The sequence below is a fragment of the Macaca nemestrina genome, chromosome 3 (assembly GCF_043159975.1).
Source record: "Macaca nemestrina isolate mMacNem1 chromosome 3, mMacNem.hap1, whole genome shotgun sequence".
NCBI classification, from domain to species: Eukaryota; Metazoa; Chordata; class Mammalia; order Primates; family Cercopithecidae; genus Macaca; species Macaca nemestrina.
In genome coordinates this window covers 40,230,091-40,253,231 of record NC_092127.1, presented here as the reverse complement: position 1 = coordinate 40,253,231, position 23,141 = coordinate 40,230,091, and the positions used below count along the sequence as shown (strand labels likewise).

Sequence of the window (23,141 nt, the reverse complement as noted above, 5' to 3'; positions counted from 1 at the left end):
TCCCACCAACAGTGTAACAGTGTTCCTATTTCTCCACATCCTCTCCAGCCCCTGTTGTTTCCTGTTTTTTTAATGATCACCATTATAACTGGTTTGTCAAAGATCAGATGGCTGTAGATGTGTGGTATTATTTCGGAGGGTTCTGTTCTGTTCCATTGGTCTATATGTCTGTTTTGGTACCAGTACCATGCTGTTTTGGTTACCGTACACTTGTAGTATAGTTTGAAGTCAGGTAGCATGATGCCTCCAGCCTTGTTCTTTTGGCTTAGGATTGTCTTGGCAATGCGGGCTCTTTTTTGGTTCCATGTGAACTTTAAAGCAGTTTTTTCCAATTCTGTGAAGAAACTCATTGGTAGCTTGATGGGGATGGCATTGAATCTATAAATTACCTTGGGCAGTATGGCCATTTTCACAATATTGATTCTTCCTATCCATGAGCATGGTATGTTCTTCCATTTGTTTGTGTCCTCTTTTATTTCACAGAGCAGTGGTTTGTAGTTCTCCTGGAAGAGGTCCTTCACATCCTTGTCAGTTGGATTCCTAGGTATTTGATTCTCTTTGAAGCTATTGTGATTGGGAGTTCATTCATGATTTGGCTCTCTGTTTGTGTGTTACTGGTGTACAAGAATGCTTGTGATTTTTGCACATTGATTTTGTATCCTGAGACTGCTGAAGTTGCTTATCAGCTTAAGGAGATTTTGGGCTGAGACAATGGCGTTTTCTAAATATACAATCATGTCATCTGCAAACAGGGACAATTTGACTTCTTCTTTTCCCAACTGAATACCCTTTATTTCTTTCTCTTGCCTGATTCTCCTAGCCAGAACTTCCAACACTATGTTGAATAGGAGTGGTGAGAGAGGGCATCCCTGTCTTCTGCCAGTTTCCAAAAGGAATGCTTCCAGTTTTTGCCCATTCAGTATGATATTGGCTGTGGGTTTGTCATAAATAGCTCTTATTATTTTGAGATATGTTCCATCAATACCGAATTTATTGAGAGTTTTTAGTATGAAGGGATGTTGAATTTTGTCAAAGGCCCTTTCTGAATTTACTGAGATAATCATGTGGTTTTTGTCTTTGGTTCTGTTTATATGCTGGATTATGTTTATTGATTTGCATATGTTGAACCAGACTTGCATGCCAGGGATGAAGCCCACTTGATCATGGTGGATAAGCTTTTTGATGTGCTGCTGGATTCGGTATGCCAGTATTTTATTGAGGATTTTTGCATCGATGTTCATCAGGGATATTGGTCTAAAATTCTCTTTTTTTGTTGTATCTCTGCCAGGCTTTGGTATCAGGATGATGTTGGCCTTGTAAAATGGCTTAGGGAGGATTTCCTCTTTTTCTATTGATTGGAATAGTTTCAGAAGGAATGGTACCAACTCCTCCTTGTACCTCTGGTAGAATTCGGCTGTGAATCCGTCGGGTCGTGAACTTTTTTTTGGTTGGTAGACTATTAATTATTGCCTCAATTTCAGAGCCTGCTATTGGTCTATTCAGGGATTCAACTTCTTCCTGGTTTAGTCTTGGGAGAGTGTAAGTGTCCAGGAAATTATCCAGTTCTTCTAGGTTTTCTAGTTTATTTGCATAGAGGTGTTTATAGTATTCTCTGATGGTAGTTTGCATTTCTGTGGGGTCGGTGGTGATATCCGCTTTATCATTTTTTATTGCATCTATTTGATTCTTCTCTCTTTTCTTCTTTATTAGTCTTGCTAGCAGTCTATAAATTTGTTGATCTTTTCAAAAAACCAGTTCCTGGATACATTGATTTTTTGGAGGGATTTTTGTGTCTCTATCTCCTTCAGTTCTGTTCTGATCTTTGTCATATCTTGCCTTCTGCTAGCTTTTAAATGTGTTTGCTCTTGCTTCTCTAGTTCTTTTAATTGTGATGTTAGGGTGTCAATTTTAGATCTTTCCTGCTTTCTCTTGTGGGCATTTAGTGCTATAAATTTCCCTTTACACACAGCTTTAAATGTGTCCCAGAGATTCTGGTATGTTGTATGTTTGTTCTCATTGGTTTCAAAGAACATCTTTATTTCTGCCTTCATTTCGTTATGTACCCAGAAGTCATTCAGGAGCAGGTTGTTCAGTTTCCATGTAGTTGAGAGGTTTTGATTGAGTTTCTTAGTCCTGAGTTCTAGTTTGATTGCACTGTGGTCTGAGAGACAGTTTGTTATAATTCCCGTTCTTTCCATTTGCTGAGGAGTGATTTACTTCCAACTATGTGGTCAATTTTGGAGTAAGTGGAATGTGGTGCTGAGAAGAGTGTATATTCTGTTGGTTTTGGGTGGAGAGTTCTGTAGATGTCTATTATGTCCGCTTGGTGCAGAGTTGAGTTCAACTCCTGGATATCCTTGTGAACTTTCTGTCTTGTTGATCTGTCTAATGTTGACAGTGGGGTGATAAAGTCTCCCATTATTATTGTATGGGAGTCTAAGTCTCTTTGTAAGTCTCTAAGGACATGCTTTATGAATCTGGGTGCTCCTGTATTGGGTGCATATATATTTAGGATCGTTAGCTCTTCCTGATGCATTGATCCCTTTACCATTATGTAATGGCCTTCTTTGTCTCTTTTGATCTTTGATGGCTTAAAGTCTCTTTTTTCAGAGACTAGGATTGCAACCCCTGCTTTTTTTTGTTTTCCATTTGCTTGGTAGATCTTCCTCAATCCCTTTATTTTGAGCCTATGTATGTCTCTGCATGTGAGATGGGTCTCCTGAATACAGCAAACTGATGGGTCTTGACTCTTTATCCAATTTGCCAGTCTGTGTCTTTTAATTGGAGCATTTAGTCTATTTACATTTGAGGTTAATATTGTTATGTGTGAACTTGATCCTGTCATTATGATATTAGCTGATTATTTTGCTCGTTAGTTGATGCAGTTTCTTCCTAGCATCGATGGACTTTACATTTTGGCATGTTTTTTCAATGGCTGGTACCTGTTTTTCCTTTCCACGTTCAGTGTTTCCTTCAGGATATCTTGTAGGGCAGGCCTCGTGGTGACAAAATCTCTAAGCATTTGCTTATCTGTAAAGGTTTTTATTTCTCCTTCACTTGTGAAACTTAGTTTGGCTGGATATGAAATTCTGGGTTTAAAATTCTTTTCTTTAAGGATGTTGAATATTGGCCCCCACTCTCTTCTGGCTCGGAGTGTTTCTGCCAAGAGATCTGCTTTAGTCTGATGGGCTTTCCTTTGTCAGCCCATCAAAGGGCTGACCTTTCTCTCTGGCTGTCCTTAACATTTTTTCCTTCATTTTAACTTTGCTGAATCTGACAATTATGTGTCTTGGAGTTGCTCTTCTCTAGGAGTATCTTTGTGGAGTTCTCTGTATTTCCTGAATTTGAATGTTGGCCTGCCTTACTAGGTTGGGGAAGTTCTCCTGGACGGTATCCTGCAGAGTGTTTTCTAACTTGGTTCCATTTTCCCCGTCACTTTCAGGCACACCAATCAGATGTAGATTTGGTCTTATCACATAATCCCATATTTCTTGGAGGCTTTGTTCATTTCTTTTTACTCTTTTTTCTCTACACTTCTTGCTTCATTTCATTCATTTGATCTTCAATCACTGATACTCTTTCTTCCATTTGATCGAGTCGGTTACTGAAGCTTGTGCATTTGTCACATAGTTCTGGTGTTACGGTTTTCATCTCTATCAGTTCTTTTAATTACTTCTCTACATTGGTTATTCTAGTTAGCCATTCATCAAATCTTTTTTCAAGGCTTTAAGTTTCTTTGCACTGGTTACATAGTTCCTCCTTTAGCTCTGAGAAGTTTGATCGACTGAAGCCTGCTTCTCTCAACTCGTCAAAGTCATTCTCTGTCCAGCTTTGTTCCATTGCTGGCGATGAGCTGCATTTTTTGGAGGGGGAGTTGTGCCCTGATTTTTTGAATTTCCAACTCTTCTGCACTGCTTTTTTCCCCATCTTTGTGGTTTTATCTGACTTTGGTTTGATGATGGTGATGTACTGATGGGGTTTTGGTGTGGGTGTCCATTCTGTTAGTTTTCCTTCTAACAGTCAGGACCCTCAGCTGCAGGTCTGCTGGAGTTTGCTTGAGGTCCACTCCAGACCCTGTTTGCTCGGGTATCAGCAGCAGAGGCTGCAGAACATAGAATACTGCTGAACAGCGAGTGTTGCTGTCTGATTCTTGCTCTGGAAGCTTTGTCTCAGGGGTGTTCCCAGCCGTGTGAGGTGTGAGGTGTCAGTCTGCATCTAGTGGTCAATGACTCCCAGTTAGGCTGCTCAGGGGTCAGGGACCCACTTGAGCAGGCAGTCTGTCTGTTCTCAGATCTCAACCTCAATGCTGGGAGATCCACTGCTCTCTTTAAAGCTGTCAGACAGGACATTTATCTCTGCCGAGGTTTCTGCTGCTTTTTTTTAGCTATGCCCTGTCCCCAAGGTGGAGTCTACAGAGGCAGGTAGGCCTCCTTGAGCTGTGGTGGGCTCCACCCAATCTGAGCTTTCCAGCAGCTTTGTTTACCTACTTAAGCCTCAGCAATGGCGGGCGCCCCTCCCCCAGCCTCGCTGCTGCCTTGCAGTTAGATCTCAGACTGCTGTGCTAGCAATGAGGGAGGCTCCATGGGTGTGGGACCCTCCGGGCCAGGTGTGGGATATAATCTCCTGGTGTGCCATTTGCTAAGACCCTTGGTAAAGCGCAGTATTAGTGTGGGAGTTACGCGATTTTCCAGGTGTTGTGTGACTCAATTTCGTTTGGCTAGGAAAAGGAATTCCCTTCCCTCTTGTGCTTCCCAGGTAAGGCAATGCCTTGCCCTGCTTCAGCTCTCACTGGTCGGTCTGCACCCATGGACCAGCACCAACTGTCCGACACGCCCCAGTGAGATGAACCCAGTACCTCAGTTGAAAAGGCAGAAATCACCCGCCTTCTGTGTTGCTCATGCTGGGAGCTGGAGGCTGGAGCTGTTCCTATTTAGCCATCTTGGGTGCACCCCATATATATATTTCTATACACGCACCATGAAATATTACACAGCCCTAAAATAGAGTGAGATCATGTCCTTTGCAGCAACATAGATGCAGCTGGAGGCCATTATCCCAAGCGAACTAATGCAGGAACAGAAAACCAAATATTGCATATTGCTACTTATAAGTGGGAGCTGAACATTGACTACACATGGACACAAAGAAAGGAACGACAGACACCAGGTCCTACTTGAGGGTTGGGAGTGTGAGGAGGGTGAGGATCAAAAAAATACCTATCGGGTACTATGTTTATTATCTTAGTGATGAAATAGTATGTGCATCAAGGGCCAGTGACAGCCAATTTATCTGCAGAATCAGCCTGCACATGTACCCCTGAAACTAAAATAAAAGTTTTTTTTAAAATGTGGCTCATCCATACACTGGAATATTATTTGGTAATAAAAAAAGAGTGAAGTACGGACACACGCTACAACATGAATAAACTTCTAAAACATTATGCTAAGTTAAAGAAGTTATGAAAGACCTCACGTATGATTCCATTATGTGAAACCTCCAGAATAGGCAAATTCATAGAGGTAGAAAGTTGATTAGTGGTTACCTAAGACTAAGGGATGGGGGTAAATAGCAGGGTAGGGGATGGGTAGTGACTGCTAATGGGTACAAGGTTTATTTTTGTGATGAAGAAAATATTCTAAAATTAGGTTATGGTGATGGTTGCATGACTCTGTTAATACCCTGTCATTGAGTAATACACATGATCTCCAGCTTAGGATGGTTCAACATAAGGTTCGACTTACAATTTTTCAACATAATGATGGTGTAAAAGTGATAAACATTCATTATGCTTCTCAACTTATGGTGGGGTTACATCCTGAAAAATCCAACAATGTATGATACAATTATTAGATGTAACCTTATTGTAAGCTTTATCAAGAGAGACTGCTGTGCTGCATTTGCTGCACTGGCAGTTTATGCAACCTTCCAAGGAAGAGAAAGGCTGTAAGATGGGTCAGGTTCAGAGGAGCTATAGATGCGGCTCATTCACCCAATGCAGGATTTACCCCAAACTACCTCATCCCAAAGGCAGAATGTTGTGGGGGAACCTTGACTCCTGCCTGGCACCCAGACTCTGCAGTAAGTATTTCATTGCCTGACATCCTGTGAGAATGCCCTTCCCAGCACCCCTTGGTAGAACATATGACTGTTCATGTATTTATGACCACCTTCCTCAATAAACTTTAAACCCCACGAAGACAGAATTATGTCCCTTTTACAACTCCCAGACACTCAGTGTGTAGCAGAATGCTATTCCTTTTGTTGAACAAACTGAGTACCTACTATGTGCTAGATACAATAAATAAATGAATTATTGCTGGAGTGGTAATTTTTCAGCAGGAGCTGCAGACATGTAAAACCACACCTTCAATAATAAAATAAGCCAGGAAAGGTGGCTCACCCCTGTAATCTGAATATTTTGGGAAGCTGAAGTGGGAGGATCACTTGAGGCCAGGAGTTTGAGACCACCCTGGACAACATAGCAAGACACCTGTCTCTACAAAAAAAAAATTTTTTTTTAATTAACTGGGTGTGGTGGCATGCACTTGTTGTCCTAGCTACTAGGGAGGTTGAGGCAGGAGGATTGCCTGAGTTCAAGAGATGGAGGCAGCAGTGATCTATAATCACACCACTGCACTTCAGCCTGGGTAACAGAATGAGACCTTGTCTCTTAAAAAATAAAAATAAAATTTTTAAAAAAGAAAATATTTCTTTTTTCACCATCAGTTAGGTTCATGGCTGAGATCCCTATAAAAAAAAGAGATTAGGAAGAGAAAAGTAAACAAATTTACTTAATGTAAGTTTTACATGACATGAGAGCGTTCAGAAATGAAGACCCAAAGAAATAGGAAAATTTGTGAATGAAAAGTAGAGAGTTGTGCAGAAGTATGATCAGACAAAGAGGATATGATTTCACAGTAATAAACTTAGGGGAACTTATCAAAACCTGTTTAAGTTGTTCTCTGTGTCCCTGTGTCTTCAGAGATAGGGACATTCCTTTTCTTGGATTATGGATTGAGTACCCCTTATCCAAAATGCTTGGGACTAGAAGTGTTTCGGATTTCTAATTTTTTAAAATTTTGGATTATTTGCATATACAAAATGAGATATATTTGGGATGGGACCTAAGTCTAAACATGAAATTCATTTATGTTTTATATATTATTTAGACATACATCCTGAAGGTAATTTTGTATTGTATTTTAAATAATTTTGTGACTGAAACAAAGTTTTGACTGTATTTTGACTGCAACCCATCACATGAGCAGATCAGGTGTGGAATTCTCTACTTGTGGTGTCATGTAAGATCTCAAAAAGTTTTTAATTTGGGAGCAGATTTTGTTTTTTTTGGTGAGAAATATTAAACCTGCATTGGGAGAGAATCCCTTTCATGAGAGTCTTATAACCTACTTTAGAGAAAAGTCAGAGAATTCTTTATGGTCCACTTCAGGAGAGAAGGACTAAAGAAGGTCAGAAAGACCTTCCCGCTTCTGCTGTTTTCTTATATGCCAAGGTACCTTAATTTGAATTAGCATGTCCTGAACCCTATGAAAGCTGCTGTAAAGAAAAAGTAAAGAGGTGAGTTAACATTTAAAACTTTCTACGAGCCACATGGTGTCCCAGGCATTGCCACACATGAGATTGCATCAATCACCAAGATTTTATGTTTTTGTTATTCCTGTTTAAACATTTTAAAAAGCTCAGAGAGGTTAAATTTGCTGAATGTTCCACAACTCTAAATGAAGCTGTAGTTCCAAACTCAAGAGTTATCTGATTTCAATTTTCTTCTCCTTAGGCCATACTAAAAAGAATACCAATCATTTATTTTTTTCTTAAAATTGATATAGTTCTCACCTATCTCACTTGCTTATAACTAGAGTTACAAGAAAACTTTCAGAAACTTTCTCTGCTTTTGGATTACATTTTAATTAGGACTATCTAAAAAAGCAGTGTCCTATTTGTCCACAAATAGATGTACACAGGCCCTGGAAATATCTCTGATTGTCCTCTCTAGACTCCTAGATACTTAGTGATAGTTACCTTTGTCACTATCATTTGAACAAAAGCAGGGTGATGTAAATGTACCCAAAAGTAGAAAAAATAAACTGAATAGTGTGCTCTCTTCTAATATGCATTTCCAGAACAGACTCTAGCAAAGGGTCACTCATCTGGAATACTTGATTTTTTAAATGTATAATAAATTGAAAGAATTCTAAAACAAGACATGAAAAACATCAGTTTTAGGTTTCGTTTTTGTGTTTGTTTTGCTACTAGCCTAAGAAAAGAAAAGAAAAAGACATATCAGAGGTTGGTTGGCTGAAGGATAAAAAGATACAGAAATATGATCAAAATATAGAAAGTTATTTCTTGAAAAAGAGACTGGAACAAAGGGCACCATGATGCCAACATTATGGTCTAAAGATGGGATTTACAAATAGATTTTAGAATTCTACTGTTTTCTGTAACTTTAACATTTTCTATAGCAATCACGCTCCCTTTTGGTAATAAAGAAAAATATATGTATTTTAAGAGGGAGAACAAAGAATTAGAAATTCATTTTGACTTGTTACTTTACTTTCTTTTCCTTACATCATATACAAGTTTATAATTGGTTTAGTACACATAAATCAAGCACTGCTTTATGCACATCAGCAAAGGTGATGCTAGAGGGGTGATGCTTTGTTGAACTTTGTTCAACAAAGTTGAACATAACAGAAGCAAAATAAAATAGAGTAGGGAGGTCAATTTCAAACAAACAATTAACAACAAAAAAATTAACTTTGTAAGTACCACAGGTTAAGATTTATAAAATCCCTTCAGGAAAACAAATATGAAAGTGTTTAGAAACTGCTTAATTTTGTACTTGAAAGTGCTTAATAACTCAGATACTGTGCTAATCGTTTAAATTATCTTAGCCATCTGAGAAATAATGTGATTTTATTAATATTAAAATAACACTAACAAAGAATGTAAAAGGAACGTCCCTGAGCAGTAAACAGTGTACTATGCTTAGTAAATACTTTTGAATACATAAACAAAATAAATTCAGGAAAAAAGAGATGATAAAAGCTCTTAACATTTATTTTTTATAAAGTACCCAGTAAGTAAATTTAGAGCCAAAGATTAGTAAAAGACGATAATAAATAAGTGAAAATAAAGAGAACATTTAAGCTGTAAAGCATAAGATTATTCTCTAATCCTCTTACTATTTTCAGACTTTTCTTAAATGCCAATCTTTTAAAATTAAATAACCCTGCTGTGTGGCAGGTTTTAATTTTTTAGCATATAGTTTGCAAGACAGAAAACCAACTTAGGAGTTAATTTTCTTAGGGAAAAGATTAAAAAGGAGAAATTCAAACTATTTTACCTAATGTTCTTATAGACAAGTTAGTTTGTTGTCTTAAACATTCTGAAAGCTAATTCAGAATTTAGTATTTTGGTAGCAAATTGTCTTCTCCATGTGGTGAGGAATAGAAAAATTTAGTAATTGATTAATAGGTTGCAAACAGATATAATCTTTAAAAAGTATTTAGTTTCCATTATCTTCTGTAAAGTACTAGGTTTCAGGATTATGCTTTACCACAGATTAAATAGTTTATCTTTTGGGTGCCCTAGGCAGTCATCCAGTCTAGTAAATGCCTAATGGAAGTCATAACAATAAAGCTAGATAGAGGGTTTCTGTTGTTATTTTACTTTCAGCACCACTAGGTTATAGTGCAGTGGGGGGTGTGAATTCCTGCCTGATGCTTTCAAAATATTCCCATATGTTTCATAGAGTGACTTTGTGCTGACACAACAGTGTTACAAATACCTCAAGAAAACTCATTCGAAAAGGTTATGGTATGATCACATATTTGAGATAAATATAAAATAATTGTTCTCTTCTTTCAATGAGATAAAAACAAAACACATACAGGATGAAACGAAGGGTGCTCTGTGCTGAGGTTATTACATTGCCTCCCATTAAGGTCAGATGTGTCTCTCAGCCATTCACTTCTGCCTTGCCAGTGCCTGGCACTTGGCAGGTACTCACTAAATGTTGGCTGTTGAATTAACTGAAAAGAGAACAATGAAGAAGCGATTGCAAAAATGAAGCACACATCCCCTTGCCACAACTTTTCCAATGTTTTTATTGTGGTAGAATACACATAACATAAAAGTTACCATCTTAGCCATTTCTAAATGACAGTTGAGTGGTATTAAATGCATTTATAATGTTGTACAACCATCACCACCATCTATCTCCAGAATTCTTTACATCTCGTAAAACTGAAACTTCAGACCCATTAAACAATAAGTCCCCACTCTCTCTTCCCCCAGCCCCTGGCAACCAACATTCTACTTTCTGTCTCTATGATTTTGACCGCTCTAAGTTCCTCATACAGAATCTGTCTTTTTGTGATTGGCTTATTTCACGTAGCATAATGTCCTCAAGATTAATTTATGTTGTAGTATATTCCAGAATTTCCTTTCTTTTTAAGGCTGAGTTATATCCCATTGTATGTATATACCGCATTGTGCTTATCCATTTATCCATCAATAGACATTTTAGCTACTGTGAATAATGTTGCTGTGAACGTGGGTTGAACAAATACCTCTTTAAGACTGTGCTTTCAATTATTTTGAGCAAATACTCAGACGTGGAATTGCTGGATCATATCATATAATTCTATTTTTTATTTTTTGAGAAGTTGCCAGTTTTCCACAGAGGCTTTACCATTTACGTTCCCACCAACGGTGCACAAGGGTTCCAATTTCTCCACATCTTCACCAACACTCTTTGTCTCCTGTGGTTTTGGATAGTAGCCATCCTAATGGGTATGAGGTGGTATCTCATTGTAGTTTTGATTCGCATTTTCCTAATGATTAGTGAAGTCAAGCATCTTTTTGTGTGCTTATTAGCCATTTGTATATCTACTTTGGAGAAATGTTTAATCCAGTCATTTTTCCATTTTTGCACTGGGATGTTTTTGTGTTGTTGACCTTTTAGAGTTCTCTGTATTCTAGGTATGAATCCCTTATATAATATATGATTCGCAAATATGTTCTCCCATTTTGTGGGTTGTCTTTTTACTCTGTTGATAGTGTCTATCCATTAAAAAATTTCATAATCTAATTTTAACTGTTTCAAGGTTTTAGAAATAGATGAAGACATATGTAGCATATTTTTAGCTGTATAATGTCTACTCTAGAATTACCAAAGAAATGTTTAAATTACCTTGAGTAACATAATTATGTTGCCTCAGGTTAAAAGGCCTCTGGAATTGATGATGAAAATTTTTATCTTGGTAACAAGTAGAGCATCACATAAGACGATCAATGGTAATATGTTGAAAGAAGAAAGAAAGGCAAAAAATAAAGGGAGATGAGAAGGAAGAAAGGCAAAACGAGGAAGAAAGGATCAAATGATACAATGTATGAATTTACCAGAGGACACAGAAAACTGTAATGCTTTGTAATACCTACCTTTGCCATGTAGAACAAAAGGTACTGACAATCACTGGAAAATATTTATTTCTAATGGAATAAAGGAGTCTTCTTTTAAAACAAAATGAGGTACTGGCCCCCTCGGCATACCAGTGTTACACACTGATAATTTTCTGTTTAAAAAAATCAATGTCAAAATGTCATTGGCTGGGCATGGTGGCTCACGCCTATAATCCCAGCACTTTAGGAGGCTGAGGTGGGAGGATCACCTGAGGTCAGGAGTTCAAGACCAGCCTGACAGACATGGAGAAACCCAGCCTCTACTAAAAATACAAAATTAGGAGGGTATGGTGGCGCATGCCTTTAATTCCAGCTACTCCGGAGACTGAGGCAGGAGAATCACTTCAACCCGGGATGCAGAGGTTGTGGTGGGCCAAGATCACACCGTTGCACTCCAGCCTGGGCAGCAAGAGCGGAACTCCATCTCAAAAAAAAAGTCATCAAAGTAGTATTTTACTCCAAACAGCTAAAGAGTCACAAGGAATGCTATTGTTCGTGGTTAGGTAACATCTAATGACCACTTTTACAATCTTATGATATCAATAATTATTTCCCCTTTATAGGAACTTTACAACTCACTATGCTTATGAATATCTCTCTTTGTTTAAAACAACCTAGATTAGAAAATGTAAAAACAAACATGACAACATGGTGAAACCCCATATTTACAAACAAATACAAAAATTAGCCAGGTGTGGGGGCATGTGCCTGTAGTCCTAGCTACTTGGGAGGCTAAGTTGGGAGGACTGCTTGAGCCTGGGAGGTCGAGGCTGCCATGAGCTGTGATTGTACCACTGTACTCCAGCCTGGGCAACACAGCAAGACCCAGTCTCCAAAAAAAAAAAAAGAGGAAAAAAAAACCACCTTTGATTTTCTTTTCAACATTGAAATTAATTTTTTTAAAGGGAGAAAGATTCTAATATGGCAAGTTTCTTATCAGTATGAATCATTTTCAACAGAAGAAATTTTTATTAGAAAATAATGAATTTTATCAAAACGTGGATTAGTCTTAATAGTACTGGTCCGTGGCCTGGGGGTTGGGGTCCCCTATCCTATCCTATAAAAATCAGGTGCTTTTATAGGCTGTATGTATTACATATATGTTATTACCTCTCTCAATATACTGTACTTAAAAAGGTTTTATATGTAATACATATTGAGTGATCTATGAATCATTTGGGAATTTGTTAATGTTCTGTATCTGTGCTGTACAAATGCAGGTCATTATATAGTAGGTCTGGAGTGGAGCCTGCGATTCTGCACTTCTAACATAAGCCCAAGTGACATCAATGTTGCTGATACCACTGCACATTCAGTGGAAAGCTTCTCCAGGGCTGGTCTGCCAATGCAAGAAGAGGGGCTTTTTTTGGGATAGACCACAAGCAGAATAACAATACTTTCTCAGGAAGAAAACGACTCAGTCAAAATAATGATAAATAACTGTACAGAATGGAAGGCCAGGCCCACTGTCCTCTTGTCTATGTGTTTCCTTGACCATCTAAAAACATAGGAGGGAGAGGATGGAGTGTTAGAGGAATAGATGCAAATGAAAAACTACTCCTCTTTTCACATCTCTACAACAGCACCTACCACCTACATAAAACAGTACGCTGACGTTAATTTTCAATAAAGCAATGGGAGTATTTCCTACTGTTTGAATTTCTGTCTTTTCCTATTTACCTTACATGTGTCTTTTTCTCCTTTTTCCTCTTGAGACCCATTAGTTATCATGGAAACAATGACTCTGGTGAGAATGAGGAATAAAGACGTAAGTATTTTCAGCTGAGGCAAAGTGCCACAAATTGCATGCAATTCTCAGAGCTAGGTTTACACCACAGTTGGAAAGCAGCAAAATTAAATCAGAAATTAGACAGCTGAATTATTCTGGATTCAACTCTAGAAGGCAGACTGCTAGTCTCTGCAGGAGAACATACGAATCTGAACTGCAGAGAATGATTAGGCAATGAACAGCACACTGGGAGAAAATGCATTTGTAGGAGGAAAGGATAAATAAAATTTCTCTGTCCCTTTCCTACAAATTTTAAATAGCCCTTTGTTGTGGGGTGTTGGAATTATTGCATTGAAAAGACCATTAGTAAGAACTTATAAAAATAGCATGGTTCCCAATATTTAGGGAACAGCCTCTGGTTAGGAAAAAATTTTTAAAAAGACATCCACATTATATAAGAATTCCATTTACACACGTGGGCAAGGTGAAGCCTATGAGGTTGTCCAGTGAAAATCTGAACCTGATTTGTCAAGTCATGAAGACAAATGATGATCAAACAGAGCACTTTAAAATGAACTGCCATAAACAAGAAGAGTGCAGCTTACTGCTGCTATTAACTATAATTGAGTTTGGGAAGGAAACAGAAGCCGGATGCAATATAGGTAATTAAAGAACAAGCTTTTGTTAACACTGGCAATCAAGGGGTTGCGATTTTAGAGACGTTGAATGTATTATGGTGCCCTGAAACTCGTCTATTTTTAAATAGGTAGTGTATTTCTCTCTCCTGCAACACTAAAGTATAATCCTAGCTAACAGACAGGTCGTTTTCTATTCAAACTATTTACTATCCATTTAGGGCAAAGATGAGTCTTTTCAAAATTCAGAATTACCATGGAAACCATATTCTGAATCCCTGAGGAATGGGGAACAATTGGTTATGAAATTGTGATGGCTAAATTATAAGTCCCTAAATAGTGCATTATTGTAACTACTACCTCAATACTAAGCATATGGGTTTTTATTTTGTTTCCTTTTAAAATGAATTCATTGTTCTTTACAAGATGCCTATAACATTTTGATTAGGTAACTTAAAGCAAATATGGTATTTCAAAATATGATAGCTGAGATTCAAAATTAAAATCATAATGAATATAAAAGAATGATTACAATTGTCATACCAGATGTTCAACATTTCTGGAGAAATAACATAGACTTAGCTTTCTAAAAATGTTCAGAGGTAAAACATGAAAATAATACTAGGAGATCCAATAAGTAGGACCTGTTTAGAAAGTTTTGAATCATGCTATTTTGAAAGAAAACTTGAATCTCAAAGCAGTAGCTCTTCAGATAAAAAATTAGAGTAAACAGCACATTTATTTCCAGATTAGGTACAAAGGTAGAATTATAAAGCTTTGTGATATCCATCTTTTTCCTCCTACTGTATATGTAACTCTGCTACTCGGCTAACTAAAATGAACTATTGACTCAGAATGTTCATACCTACCATCTGGCAGAAAGGATACAACTCTACGTAAGGGTTGTGCTGTGTACCACATTCTTAATCAGGGGAGCTTGATTACTGTTAACACTAGCTTTAGACTGAGATTATATATCGGTTTCTAGACTAGGTCCACTTAAATAAATCTCAATCTCTATCTTAAATTCACTCCAGATCCAGGATTCAGATCCTTCCTATCCCACAAAGTAAATTCTTGACAAAGTATCTTGTATATTTCTAGTCCCATCTAGGATTAGAGCTCTCCTGCTTTGATCTTGCCAGAGCCCTCTGGACTAAGCCCCTGGCCCCTAAAGCTTCTTTCTTGCCAGGTTTGTCTGATTTTGCCATCTTGCCATGTGACTATTGCCACTGTCATTATCCTCAGGCATCATACCTAGCTTACCATATGGCAAATTTGTCCAATCATACCTCCAAGCATTGTTTTTGATGCGACCTTTTGAGACCTTTAGACCTTTTGAGATCACTTTGCCTGACCTAGGGGATCTACATCATCCCTAGGTTCCAGTTCTCCATAATCAGTGCTACTCAAAATAACTTTCTGGAATGATGGAAATGTTCTATATCTGTGCTGCTCAATTTGGTAGCCACTATCAACTGGTGCCTCTCAGGTACATAAAATGTGGCTAATGCGACTAAAGGAATTAAATTTTTAATTTAAAAATTTTTGATTAATGGGATATTATTTTGGATAGCACAGATCTAGATCCTCCCTAACCTCTTGGTAGCTTAGAAATGTAAATCACAATATAAATTTAAATAGGAATAGTTATGGAGTCTAGATGAAGAGTATGTACATACACCTGCAAAGAGAAGAAAACCATGCATATTATTATTTTACTTCTGCCTTCATTTTATTTTCATTGTATGACACTAACCAGCTTACACAAGTGCCCAAACTATTAACAACAGCATTGATAACACATTCAAGATGATATGTCAATAAAAATGATATTTAGATGCTAGTTTTTATGTTTTTTTTACATTATTGAATACAAATAAGATAAATTTCTATCAAGAGCAACATAGTAATACGTTTTGTTTTTTTTTAATCAATTGCTTAACAGAAGATGTAAGTTATGTAGCTTGAAAAACACAATTTATATAAATAATACAGAAATTTTTAGTTGTTCCTTGAGCTACACATAAATCCTTGTGGCACAGCCACTAGACAGTGTTTCTCAATACAACAGGATGATATTAGAAGCCAAGGGACAAAATTAGTAACCAGGGCTCCCAGATGAGTACCAAAAAAAGGCTGATTAACCACATTCTAAGTACACAAAGCTATGCTGTTGAAACTATCTTCCCAAAGAGCTTGCTGAGAGACATATACTGTGGAGGATCAAGTACTAACTCAATTTTCATCTCACTATACAATAACCACCACCACAACTGGGAGAAATGAAGGTGCCTTTGAGAGGAAGCCATTTTGAGGGAAGAAAGAAAATAGTTCCTTCTTCTCACCTTCTTGTGGGACCCTATCCCAAGTCAAATGAAAAAGATTCCAAAAAACTGGTTGTAAATAATCAGGGCTTCTTCAAGAAGGGGGAAAAAAAAAAGAAAAGAAAAGTTTTGTTATTTTTTTTGTTTGTTTGTTTCTAGTTGGCCATTTATTAGCCACTATGCTTACTGATCTGCCTCTGTGCTACTGGAATGGAGAAAAAAAATAGTAGGGAATGATTCCTAATGGCATGGTACAGAACCGTCAGGTGGAACAGGGAGGACTGCCCTCATGTCACTAGTTTCCATGAAATCAAGGAGGATACACTGCAGAGGTGGGAGGGTGTCAACCTTATTTATAATCAGAGAAGTACATATTGAAACAGCTGAAATATTGTTGTGCTCATCAAATTTTCAAAAAGTAAACTGATTAATAGCATTGAATAAACAAGAACTAAAACCCAGTTGACTCAATACATCTTTATCACCACAACAAATAATTCTTCTGTTCTTCAACATTGTGATGTAGCTGTGAACAATGCTAATAATATACACACTTCTATCATATCAGCTAGGACATATCACTACTCTTATTTGTTTATTTGTCCAGCCTCTTCCAACTAGGCTGTAAGCCAGTTGAGTGAAGGAAGTACACTGAATATATCATAGAACCAAGAGCCTTTATTCATGCTTGGCTCATAATTGAGGTCTATTAATAATAATAATAATAATAATAATAATAATAATGTTCAATTAATGGAGCTTAGTTTTCACTAACAGAAGTGTAATAATCTGATAAAGGGAGATTCCTGTTCTTATCTCTCTTGCATGGGTCAGGCCACATCTGAAATTATATACTCAAGTCTATGCGTTACACTTTTTGTGGAATTTTTATCAGGAGAAATATCAAAAAGTCTCCTAGGATTAGCATGGACTACTTATCACAAAACAGTTGGCAATGCTTATTTTCAAGAGGGACAAAAATGCAGACAGCCATGATAGCTGTCTATAATTGTTAGCAAGAATGCCAGTGGGAAGACAGATGAGATTTGTCCCTGTAACTTTGGAAGGTAGAACTAAGAGAAAAGAATGTAAATCTCAACAGAGAATTTTCATTCAATTTAATAACACATTGTCTTAACATGTTCAGGCTGTGACAAATACCTTGGATTGGCTAATTTAAAAACAACGAAATTTACTTCCCATAATTTATTGTTCTGGAAGCTGGGAAGTCCAAGATCAAGGTTCCAGCAGATTCAGTGTCTGGTGAAGGTCTGTTCCTCAGAAATAAAACCTTCTTGCTGCATCCACACAAGACAGAAAGGACAAAAAGCCTCCCTCCAGCTTCTTTTCTAAGGGCACTAATCCCATTCATGAATCCAGGGTCCTCATGACCTAATTACTTTCTAAAGGCACTCCTCTTAATACCATAACATTGGAGGTTAGGTTTGCATATACGAATTTCTTTTGGGGGGGGCACATATATTCAGACCATAGCACATATTTAATAATTAGTAATGTCTGAAAGTGAAAATATTCTGTAAGAGGCAATAGTGTGCTATTACTCAATATGTGGACAGGCAACACCTTTTCAGGCAACCACTTTTCAGGAATATTCACTAGAAGAATAGATGCCTACAAAAATCTCTTCCAAAGCTGAGATGCTATAATCTTAGATTTGGGAGAATATTTCAAATCGATTAAGTTAAGAGTGTTGGGAACTACATTATTAGAAGAGGGAGAAAAGGCATAATGAGAATCCTTAATTCATTTGTTTATTCATAATCATAACAAATATGTATTGAGTGTATACTATACCCCAGGCACTGTTCTCAGTTTTAGGGATGCATCCATGTACAAAATTGGCAAAAATCACTGTTGTGAAATGCAGACAATAAATAACATGATAAGTAAGTAAACTGCTTGTATGTTTTTTAGCTAGGACTTCAGTTGCAAACATGACATACTTAATAAAAGTTTAATGAAAATACCTCTTTTAAAAGGTAAGGACAAGATCTAGGAAAACCAACCAAGGCTCACGCAGAATTCCCAGACTAGAAATTTCAAGGTGTTGTTATACCAGTAGGCTGGATGGAACAAGTGAAGAGCATAGTTACCAGAATCCAGAAAAGGCAGTCTGATAGGAGCTGTGGGTTTTAGTAGAGCAATGCAGCTAATTGGTAGAGACAGACACAGTAGGAGGTTGCTGGAGAAATAAATATTCCAACTTCATTGCTCTTCTGCCTTCAGATCTAGTGTTGCTGCCTCCCATTGGCTATACTTAACTGGAACCCAAAGGACTAGGGAGCCTCTTCATGCTGTTTATACATTTTATCAATGCAGGGCACAGAGTAGGGTGAATGGCTCTGAAGGGGCAAATGAAAAATATCTGTTATTGCATATTAGAAAGCAGTAACTATGGAAGATTGCTAGGGGGAAGTTACAAGATGGCTGAATAGGAACAGCTCCAGTCTGCAGCTCCCAGCGTGAGTGATGCAGAAGACTGGTAATTTCTGTATTTCCAACTGAGGTACCAGGTTCATCTCACTGGGGCTTGTCAGACAGTGGGTGCAGCCCATGGAGCAGGGTGGGGCATCACCTCACCTGGGAAGCACAAGGGGTCAGGGAGTTCCCTTTCCTAGGAAAGGGAAGCTGTGACCGACAGTACCTGGAAAATCGGGACATTCCCACCCTAATACTATGCTTTTCCAATGGCCTTAGCAAATGGCACACCAGAAGATTATATCCCGTACCTGGCTCGGAGGGGCCCACACCCACAGAGCCTTGCTTGCTGCTAGCACAGTAGTCTGAGATCAAGCTGCAAGGCGGCAGCGAGACTGGGAGAGAGGCGTCTACCATTGCTGAGGCTTGAGTAGATAAACAAAGTGGCCAGGAATCTTGAACTTGGTGGAGCCCACCACAGCTCAAGGAGGCCTGCATGCCTCTGTAGACTCCAACTCTGGGGGCAGGGCATAGCTGAACAAAAGGCAGCAGAAACTTCTACAGATTTAAACATCTCTGTCTGACAGATTTGAAAAGAGTAGTGGTTCTCGCAGCATGGAGTTTGAGATCTGAGAACAGACAGACTCCCTCCTCAAGTGGGTCCCTGACCCCCGAGTAGCCTAAATGAGAGACACCTCCCAGTAGGGGCCGACTGACACCTCATACAGCCGGGTGCCCCTCTGAGACAAAGCTTCCAGAGGAAGGATCAGGCAGCAACATTTACCCTTCTGCAATATTTGCTGTTCTGCAGCCTCCACTGCTGATACCCAGGCAAACAGGGTCTGGGGTGGACCTCCAGGAAACTGCAACAGATCTGCAGCTAAGGGTCCTGACTGCTAGAAGGAAAACTAAAAAAGAGAAAGGACATCCACACCAAAGCCCCATCTGTATGTCACCATCATCAAAGACCAAAGGTAGATAAAATCACAAAGATGGGGAGAAACTAGGGCAGAAAAACTGAAAATTCTAAAAATCAGAGCACCTCTTCTCCAAAGGAACGCAGCTACTCACCAGCAATGGAACAAAGCTGGATGGAAAATGATTTTGATGAGTTGAGAGAAGAAGGCTTCAGATGATTGTTAATAAGAAATTTCTCCAAGCTAAAGGAAGATGTTCGAGCCCATCACAAAGAAGATAAAAACCTTGAAAAAAGATTAGACAAATGGCTAACTAGAATAAACAGTGTAGAGAAGTCCTTAAATGACCTGATGGAGCTGTAAACCATGGCATGAGAACTACATGATGCATGCACAAGCTTCAGTAGCCAATTTGATCAAGTGGAAGAAAGGGTATCAGTGATTGAAGATCAAATGAAAGAAATGAAGCAAGAAGATAAGTTTAGAGAAAAAAGAGTAAAAAGAAATGAACAAAGCCTCCAAGAAATATGGGACTATGTGAAAAGACCAAATCTACATCTGATTGGTGTACCTGAAAGTGACAGGGAGAAGGGAACCCAGTTGGAAAACACTGCAGGATATTATCCAAGAGAACTTCCCTAACCTAGTGAGGCATGACAACATACAGATTCAGGAAATACAGTGACCACTACAAATATACTCCTTGAGAAGAGCAGCCCCAAGATACATAATTGTCAGATTCACTAAGGTTGACATAAGGAACAAATGTTAAGGGCAGCCAGAGAGAAGGGTTGGGTTACTCACAAAGGGAAGCCCTTCAGACTAACAGCAGAACCTCTACAAGCCAGAAGAGAGTGGGAGCCAATATTCAACATTCCTATAGAAAAGAATTTTCAGCCTAGAATTTCATATCCAGCCAAACTAACCTTCATAAGTTAAGGAGAAATAAAATCCTTTACAGACAAGCAAATGCTGAGAGATTTTGTCACCACTAGGTCTGCCTTACAAGAGCTCCTTAAGGAAGCACTAAACATGGAAAGGAACAACTGGTACCAGCCACTGCAAAAACAAGCCAAATGAAAAAGACCATCAATGCTAGGAAGAAACTGCATCAACTAACGAGCAAAAAAACCAGTTAACATCATAATGACAACATCAAATTCACATATAGCAATATTAACGTTAAATGTAAATGGACTAAATGCTCCAATTAAAAGACACAGACTGGCAAATTGGATAAAGAGTCAAGACCCATCAGTTTGCTGTATTCAGGAGACCCATCTCACATGCAGAGACACACATAGGCTCAAAATAAAAGGATGGAGGAAGATTTACCAACCATGTGGAAAACAAAAAAAAAAAAAGCAGGGTTTGCAATCCTAGTTTCTGCTAAAACAGACTTTAAACCAACAAAGATCAAAAGAGACAAAGAAGGCCATTACATAATGGTAAAGGGATTAATTCAACAAGAAGAGCTAACTATCCTAAATATCTATGCGCCTAATACAGGAGCACCCAGATTCATATAGCAACTCCTTAGAGACCTACAAGGAGACTTAGATTACCACACAATAATAATGGGAGACATTAACACCCCACTGTCAACATTAGACAGATCAACAAGACAGAAAGTTAACAAGGATATCCAGGAATTCAACTCAGCTTTGCACCAAGCAGACCTAAAAGACATCTGCAGAACTCTCTACCCAAAACTAACAGAATATACATTCTTCTCAGCACCACATCCCACTTATTCCAAAATTGACCACATAGTTGGAAGTAAAACACTCCTCAGCAAATGGAAAAGAACACGAATTATAACAAACTGTCTCTCAGACCACAGTGCAATCAAACTAGAACTCAGGATTAAAACACTCAATCAAAATCACTCATCTAAGTGAAAACTGAACAACCTGCTCCTGAATGACTTCTGGGTACATAATGAAATGAAGGCAGAAATAAAGATGTTCTTTGAAACCAATGAGAACAAAGACAAAACATACCAGAATCTCTGGGACACATTTAAAGCAGTGTGTAGATGGATATTTATAGCACTAAATGCCCACAAGAGAAAGCAGGAAAGATCTAAAATTGACACCCTAACATCACAATTAAAAGAACTAGAGAAGCAAGAGCAAACATATTCAAAAGCTAGCAGAAGGCAAGAAATAACTAAGATCAGAGCAGAATTGAAGGAGATAGAGAAACAAAAAAACCTCCAAAAATCAATGAATCCAGAAGCTGGTTTTTTGAAAAGATCAACAAAATAGATAGACCTCTAGCAAGACTAATAAAGAAGAAGAGAGAGAAGAATCAAATGGACACAATAAAAAATGATAAAGAGTATATCACCACTGATCCCACAGAAATGCAAATTACCATCAGAGAATACTATAAACATCTCTACACAAGTACACTAGAAAATCTAGAAGAAATGGATGAATTGCTGGACACATACACCCACCCAAGACTAAAGCAGGAAGAAGGTGAATCCCTGAATAGATCAATAACAGGTTCTGAAAATGAGGCAATAATTAATAGCCTACCAACCAAAAAGAGTCCAGGACCAGATGGATTCACAGTCGAATTCTACCAGAGGTACAAAGAGGAGATGGTACCATTCCTTCTGAAACAATTCCAATCAATAGAAAAGAGGGAATCCTCCCTAACTCATTTTATGAGGCCAACATCATCCTGATACCAAAGTCTGGCAGAGACACAACAAAAAAAGAAAATTTTAGACCAATATCCCTGATGAACATCGATGAGAAAAATCCTCAATAAAATACTGGTAAACCAAATCCAGCAGCACATCAAGAAGCTTATCCACCAGGATCAAGTGGGTTTCATCCCTGGGATGCAAGTCTGGTTCAACATAAGCAAATCAATAAACATAATCCATTATATAAACAGAACTAAAGACAAAAACTACATGATTATCTCAATAGATGCAGAAAAGGCCTTCCACAAAATTCAACAGCTCTTCATGATAAAAACTCTCAATAAACTAGGTATTGATGGGACGTATCTCAAAATGATAAGAGCTATTTATGACAAACCCACAGCCAATATCATACTGAATGGGCAAAAACTGGAAGCATTCCCTTTGAAAACTGGCAGAAGACAGGGATGCCCTCTCTCACCACTCCTATTCAACGTAGTGTTGGAAGTTCTGGCCAGGGCAATCAGGCAAGAGAAAGAAATAAAGGGTACTCAATTAGGAAAAGAGGAAGTCAAATTGTTCCTGTTTTGAAAAAATGCTCATCATCACTCGCCATCAGAGAAATGCAAATCAAAACCACAATGAGATACCATCTCACACCAGTTAGAATGACAATCATTAAAAAGTCAGGAAACAACAGGTGCCAAAGAGGATGTGGAGAAATAGGAATGTTTTTACACTGTTGGTGGGACTGTAAACTAGTTCAACCATTGTGGAAGACGGTGTGGCGATTCCTCAAGGATCTAGAACTAGAAATAACATTTGACCCAGCCATCCCATTACTGGGCATATACCCAAAGGATTATAAATCATGCTGCTATAAAGACACGTGTACATGTATGTTTATTGCAGCACTATTCACAATAGTAAAGACTTGGAACCAAC

At 38.1% G+C, this 23,141-nt stretch overlaps 1 protein-coding gene across 5 annotated transcripts in view; it reads right to left on the bottom strand.

The window, feature by feature from the left end:
• IQCM (IQ motif containing M) overlaps positions 1–23,141 on the bottom strand; it is a 496,764-nt gene that overhangs the window by 120,979 nt on the left and 352,644 nt on the right. The window contains exon 13 of one of the 5 annotated variants that reach the window (XM_071092654.1): positions 13,180–13,231. The exons of the other annotated variants lie outside the window; for them this stretch is intronic. Within the exon in view, the coding sequence (XP_070948755.1) occupies positions 13,215–13,231 (17 nt within the window). The 3' untranslated portion in view covers positions 13,180–13,214. Of the gene's footprint in view, positions 1–13,179; positions 13,232–23,141 lie in introns of those variants that run through there. 5 annotated transcript variants of the gene reach the window in all.